Raw genomic sequence first — 7,500 nt, 5'->3', positions numbered from 1 at the left:
TCATTTATGTATATATATACACATACATTAGATGTACAGTCAACAGTTTAACGGTCGTTCGTCGAGATGTACATACGTACCTACCTACCTATCTACGTACGTACGAACGTACGTATGTACGTACGTATATATGTGGTTATATACGTGTCCTTCCTATCGTCTCACGATGCCAACATTCTTTCTTGTTTACTTTAACAACGAACGACCGTTACTCATTAGGATCATCGTTATTATCTAGAACGCGTAGCACGCACAAAGTCGCATTTGAATCTCTAATCTTCGTCCTTCTCCTCTTGGATACTCTATTGATTCGGATCGACCAGAGCGTGTCCGATAACAGAATAACAGTGTCGTTTTATCAACCGACGACAGAGCTACGTGTAATATTGCGTCTCTTAATAAAACTTCGAAGAATATCTTTATATACGTTTATCGTTAACACGTCGAGAGTAATTTTAAAAACATTTATAAGAGTATTCTCCAAGTAGATAATACAAATTGCAGTTCTCAAGTGTTGTATATATATGTGTGTATATGTACATCTTCGTTTTGAAGAATATTAAAGAATACGATATAGAGTTTCCACGTATATACGTATATATATATATATATATATATATGATTTATTTCATAGAGAAAGCGTTTAGAAAAAAGATATTCGTAAGGAGAGATTTGACGTTTGAATTATTATTCGACAAAGATAAAAAGAGAATTAGAAATAATCAATGGAGGACTGTGAAAGACAAAAAACGAGAAAGAAGGTATAATTCCGTGGAAAAACGAAAGAACTAGGAAAAATAATTTTCTTGGAAACTTCCACTGGAAATGTATATATTTCTTCGTTGGAACACGTGCCGCCATGTTGTTTTTTCCTTGGGCGACAAATCACGATGAACGCAGACAAGCATACAGGCAAGCTTAATGTGTCTAATAACGATAATAATAATAATACTCTCTCGTTTCTTATCTCGCAACTTTTTCTCTTTCTTTTCGTGTTATTATTGTATATATCTCTTCTTAGCGCGCGTAATCGTGACGCGTGTTTTGTAAAGGGACGCGGGTTTGGATCGTAGTGGTCATGGCGGCTCGTGATCGTCACCGTTTCGTAGACTTTCGAGCGCGCGTGCTTTTGCTTTTGTGCCAAGCGTGATTCACTCGTCTTTTACTCTCCTCTCCTCGTCTCACCGTCACAATGTCGTGACAACGGCACTCTTGGAACACCACTGTTCCCATCGTAAGCATTTTTCTTCCTCTTTGTTTCCACTTGTTTTCTCTCTTTCTCTTTTAATTTACTTATTTACTTAATTATTTATTTATTTATTTATTTATTTTATTGAACGTGGAATGAAGAGAGAGAAAGTGAGTTCGATGCTCGGACAAGTAAGAACTAAAGTACGATTCTATCTTCTCGTCGTCCTCTCCGTTGTTTTCTACGAACGAAATTATCCGTGGTTTAAAAAGGAGTAAAACGAAACGAGAAAAAGTAAGAAGTAGAAGAAAAAGAAAAGAACGCAAATACGTGAAATTTAAGAGCTGTCCTTTTCTCCTTTATTGTTATTTTCTATTGTCGAGAAAAGGAGCGTTTAAATTTAAAGTTAGGAGTATGCTAACGTTGTTTTTCGTCTTGTTCGTCCTTTTCAAGGAGAAGAAGAAGGAAAGAGATTATTATCGATTTTATTATTTGTACGATCGCGTTCGTGTCGGTTAGCCGGCAGGAATCGTTTATGGTGAAGACGTTAACCGATGACGTCACGCGAGAGTTCCGACCGAGGTCAAAAGGGTAGTCTTCTTCGACGAAGGCAAAGAGAGAGAGAGAGAGAGAAAGAGAGAGAAAAAGAGAGAAGGAGACTTTATACGTATATACACCTTTCACATTAAAATCATTCCTGTTGTAAATTACGAATTGGTCGTCCTTCTTGTCGTCATTGGCAATCGACTCTTCTCTTCTTTTCTCCGTTCTAATGCGCTAACTTTGTATTACGTAACTGACAGAGAGCGTTTATTACGGAAGAGACTACTCGTTTTCCTTTTAAAAATGGCCGAAGACCAGCACGAGTTAGAAGAGCATAGAGGACACGATTAAAAAACATCGAGCACTTCTTTCAAGTAGCCACTAATTTATTCTTCTCTTTATTTTGTTTTTTGTATATTTGTGTATTTCTTAGTTAATTTAATTAATTTGTTTGTTTGTGTTTCTCTCTCTCTCTCTCTCTCTCTCTCTCTCTCTCTCTCTCTCTCTCTCTCTCTCTCTCTCTCTTTCTCTCTCTTTTTCTTTTAGATCGTATTTACGTCGAAATTAATTTTATTACGGCCCAACGTAAGGCAACGATTCGTAATTTGTTTCTTTTTTTTTTGCGTATCGAGATGATATTTTGAAAATAATGATTTCGAGTCGAACACACGTAAAAATAATTATTGATACTTTTTAGAAATTAATTGATATGTTCCTCGTTGTGTTAGTTAGTAACTCATCGATATTCAACGATCTATTCTATCCGACTATTTTCGTGAGATACTCGAAAATATAGTATTACCTGTCGAAAATGTATACTGTGAATTAATTTTAAGTGCAATAATTTTTTTATCGTACACGTAAAAATAATCGTCGTTCCTTTTCTTTTCTTTTCCCTCTCTCTCTTTTTTTTTTTTTTTAGAAAACAGAAAAACAAGTTCAGCTGATTCATTCCGTTTAATAGCGAGCAATTTACTTGTAACTATACTTTATTTAAAAATTATCGTTTCTCTCTCTCTTTCTCTCTCGTTTTTTCTTTTTTATTTTTCTTTTTGTTTTTCTTTTTTGAGTACTCAACAAACAGTAATTGTCTTTCGCGTTACGATAGAGCTTCGTACCAATTCGAGGATTTAACGAGATCGGTCTGGAGTATCATCGTGCGTGCTCGATCGTTAATTAAAAAGAAAACGTTCCCGATCAAGCCACACGTGTATTCACAAATGCACGTACGTGTATACACTCGGTATTTTTTTATCGAAGAGAAATCAGCGGCGAAAACTATATATATATATATATATATATATATATATAAAAAAGGAAAAAGAAAAAAAAACGAACAACGTGTTTTCCCCCAGTTTCCTTCTTACGAGTTTATGTACGTATTTGGAAAATGGAGGAAAGTGAAAGAAAGAAAGAAAGAAAGAAAGAAAGAAAGAAAGAAAAAAAGAGAAAAAAGAAGAAGAAAAAGAAAAACGCAACGTCGTTAAAAATTAATGTGCTATTCATTCTCGTATCGATACGCGCTACAAGACAACACCTCGACTCTCTTTCGAGAGGGAACTTTCTCTCGCGAGATCTGACCAACGCGTGTATAGATCTCATAACAATTAGATTATTATTATTATTTACCGCGATGATCACATAGAAATTTTTCAACTATCCAAAGTAGAATATTTTATAAAAAAAAAAAAAAAAAAAAAAAAAAAGATGCGAGCCATTTAATGTCAGAGAACGTACGGTGTAGCACGTGTTTTTGTCCCGTTTTTCCGTTTTACATTTAATCGTGACCTAAATACTACAGGAAGAACGAAGGAGATAGAGAATAAGAGAGAAAGAGATAGTGAAAATTAGAAGGGAAGGAGTAAATAATAAGAATGTAATAATTATTTGTCTGGGATAAGGCAGCGCTGATAACGTGGCCAGATAACAAGCTCAACCGAGTGATAACGAAAACCTCTACCGTCTTATTTTATCTTAGTAAGCGTAAGAAATAGAAAAAAGAGGAAAAAAGATGGTAAGAGATAGATAGAGAAAGAAAGAAAGGAAGGAAGGAAGGAAGAAAAAAAAATAAAAACAGTATAACCATTGTTTTTAATATTATTTCAATCTAAAACTATTTTCAACGTAACTAACAACTATCGAGAAGGGTATAAACAAAGAAAGAAGGGATACTATTTTCAAGTAATTAATGTGCGCTCTCGAGCAATTTTATCGTCTCTCATTCTCTCTTTCTCACTCTAAGGATGGATTATACGCTCTATGACCTTCTCCCTCGAAGCGTCGATTAAAATTGCACGTAATTTCTGCTTAGCCATGCCCCGTTCGTGCCACTTATTAACTTTACTCATCGTACCGTGCTCGTAAACTCTTACGCAACTTTGCAGATACTTCTTCTTTTTCGATACTTGTTCGTATACCTCTATCTTTCTCTCTCTTTCTCTCACTCTCTTTTCTCATTTTCTTTCCTTCCCTACTCGCACGGACGTTTTAGCTGCATAAGAAAAAGCGATGATGCGTGTAACGTCTACGTAAATTTAGTGCAGCTGCGAGCACTTCGCTTTAGGCATCGCTTTCTAACATTCTCGTTCAGTGAAATAAGAAGGGTGGTCGAGGGTGGGTAATGCGGGGAAAGGTTATTTCCCGATAACATTGTGTCTGCTCGTTAGGGTATATCTCCCTTTCGGTAAGAAACTACCGTCATAACTTCTCTTTCTCTCTCTCTCTCTCTTTCTCTCTTCATCTCTCTCTTTTTCATTCCCTCTATTTCTCTCTCTTTCTCTCTCCTTTGCTGTAGTGGCCGAGTGAACTTATTAATCTTGAGCAGACGCCTTAGCAATGGCCGGATCGGTGCCAGACTTTCGAATATATTGCGTACATCTGGACTGCATTTGATTTCGAGTGCGGATCTGCCGTCACTTTAAAGACGAAGCAGAAGCAGAAGAGAAAGAGAGAAAGAGAGAAAGAGAGAAAGAGAGAACGTTAGAAGTAGCTGGGATTCGATCTTGGCTAGATTATATACATATTTAATTACCCCGACATTGACGAATTTCCAAAGGAATCAATTACGTTTTCAATTACCTTTTCAATTACCTATTGGAAAATGCGACTCGAACGTGAATGTTAAATATTATATATATATATTTCCACGTACGTATTTTACGAAGTTTAAAGAAACGCATTTGTTCAAATTTACTTAAGCTTTCTCTTTCCAAAAATATCGTGGCGATAATTAATGGAATCGTTTAGGTTTAATCTTTGCACGTCTCCTCGTATTTCGTATATCTTTTAAAGATAAATAAAAATGGCTAACTATCGGCTGAACGAAGATCCTTCTCTCCCTCTCTATCTCTCTATCTATCTATCTATCTATCTATCTATCTATTTATCTATCTATCTATCTATCTATCTATTTATTTCTCTCTCTCTCTCTCTCTTTCTCCATCTCGTTTATTTATTCGTTTCATTTAAGTATACATTGTCATTCCTAGTCACGTTGACGAGTACGTATAACGAGTACCCCAGAGACGACACAGTTTCGTGCTTTTTCTACTCGGCACGATTAAACGACTTACGTAACTGTTATCGGCGACGTTTAGACCGTAACTCGACTATAGCGAGCGTGCGTGCATGTATATCTCTTCGATTTAGCGTGGCTGACGCAGCTAAAAGGCGTACTGATTCGTTGCCGTTAGTTCAATATACATATATAAAGAGAGAGAGAGAGAGAGAGAGAGAGAAAAAGAGAGAGAGAGAGAGAGAGAGAGAGAGAGAGAGTAAAGCAGATGTTCAATGTTAAAGAAGAAACGCAGAAGTGAACGATAGAGTTTGGACAAATTTTCGAGCATCCTTGAACTTTGACCGACGAACGTTTTTCTTATTCTATCTATATAATATAATATTTTTATACTTGCTACCTGCGTTCCTTTTTTTATTTTTATTATTTTTTTCTTTATATATATATATATGTGTGTGTGTGTATTTCTTTTTTTATTTTTGTCTTTCTTCTTCTTTTTCTTTTTCATCTTCCTCTTCTTTACGTTCGCCACGTGTGCAAATATCCAAATCGTTTGACGATATTTCGTAAGAATTTATGATTTATTAGGATCAACTCTTTGGAATAATGTTGTTTTCTATAAAGTGGAAATTCGAGTTCTTGCGTAACGATAGTCGAACATTGTTACTAACACTAATACCATTACTACTACTAAATACTACGGTATCATCTTATATATGTATTTTCTTGTTTATTCGGAGTTGCTGTTTACGAGTCGGGGTACCAGTTTACAGAGATTATAGGCGAAGTTAGAGAGGAATATTCGAAAGTTATGCGCGTTCGATAAGACGTAAGGAGGAGATCAACGTTATCGTTGGATCCAGAGGGCACCGGTACCGCAGTTGTTCGTTTGCTTACTCGTTCACTTGCACGTTTCGTTCAATGGAATAGTAACGAATGATGATTCATCTTGTTCTAATCGAAAATTCACTATTCCTCGTCGGACTATTTCGGAAACTATTCGTAACGCTAGCAAACTGGAATCGTGGTCGAATCGTTGGCTCAGCATCTAATTTCGTCTCGCGGAATTTAATTTGAAGATTCTTTGCCGTTGTGTTGTTTTATTTTTACTTCTCTCTCTCTCTCTCTCTCTCTCTCTCTCTCTCTCTCTCTCTCTCTCTCTCTCTCTCTCTCTCTTTTATTTGATTGTTTTTTTATTCGATGTTGATATGTATATATGTATATGTATTTATATATGTATATATGTTCCTTTCGACTTTAAACGGAGTATGTATATTTCTCTCTTTAACTACGCAGATACTACCTGCGTTCAAGGAGAATTAACGTAAACGCGTGCGCGTTGTGCTTTTCGAAGGTCGTCGTACCACCTCGTCCACCTCTTTAAAACGATGTCAGTGTGTCAGTGTCAATGAAACCGAGTCATCGGGTTTCTCGATCGTGATTCAGCTGTAGTATGTCGACTCCTATAGGAAATTCCGTGCTACGATTGAAAAAGAAAGTGCTTCGAACGCTTTATTAATTCTTTTCTACTCTTTTCTCCCTTTTTTCATTTTTTTTTCCTTTTTATTCTTTTATTTCTTTTTTTATCGTTATTACGATTACATAAGAAGACGTTCTATTTCTTTTTCCTTTCTCTCTCTTTTCTTTTTTCCTTTTTCTATTTTTTTCCTCCTTAAAAAAGGAAGAGAAAATAAACTCGTGGAAAGATGAATCGTATCAATTTCCTACAAAATTAATTCTAAAACATTCGTTGAAACTACGATTATTCTAAACGGCGATTAGAATCGTTGGTTTAGCTCAAAAAAGAAAAAAAAAAGAAAAAGGGAAGAAAAAGCGAGAAAAGCTGACGCTGTGACGCACAAGAGGAAGATAAGGAGAGAAACAGAAAGACAGACGAAGATAGTTAGATAGCTAGATAGCTAGCTAGATAGTTAGACAGAGAAAGAGAGAAAAAGAAAGAGAAAGAGAGATAGAAGAGGCCGTCGTATCGTTGGGAATTCGCAAGCGCGCAATCCGGCGTTTAGCCTTCACAAGCTCAAAATAAACGCGACAAGTCATTCGTATAGAGTCGCTCTTTTGCACACAGAATAGCTTACGTTTACACAGACACATACAGACTGAGAATGAGAGAGAGAGAGAGAGAGAGAGATATTTCGTAGAGATACACACGTTAGAACGGTTCGTCGTTCTTGTCTCTGTACTCTTCCTTCTTCGTCGATCACAGTTTCTCCCACCCTCTGTCTGTCTGTTTGTC

The 7,500-nt window shown here is 36.2% G+C and overlaps 1 protein-coding gene across 8 annotated transcripts in view; it reads left to right on the top strand.

The window, feature by feature from the left end:
• Window positions 1-7,500, top strand: part of LOC122629691 (AF4/FMR2 family member 4) — a 153,230-nt gene that overhangs the window by 62,954 nt on the left and 82,776 nt on the right. The window contains exon 1 of one of the 8 annotated variants that reach the window (XM_043813414.1): window positions 642-912. The exons of the other annotated variants lie outside the window; for them this stretch is intronic. Coding sequence (XP_043669349.1) covers window positions 860-912 — 53 coding nt within the window. The 5' untranslated portion in view covers window positions 642-859. Of the gene's footprint in view, window positions 1-641; window positions 913-7,500 lie in introns of those variants that run through there. 8 annotated transcript variants of the gene reach the window in all.

This window comes from Vespula pensylvanica, chromosome 5 (assembly GCF_014466175.1).
Source record: "Vespula pensylvanica isolate Volc-1 chromosome 5, ASM1446617v1, whole genome shotgun sequence".
Lineage (NCBI taxonomy): Eukaryota > Metazoa > Arthropoda > Insecta > Hymenoptera > Vespidae > Vespula > Vespula pensylvanica.
The sequence above is the reverse complement of the archived record's forward strand: the minus strand, read 5'-3'. Positions and strand labels throughout refer to the sequence as shown.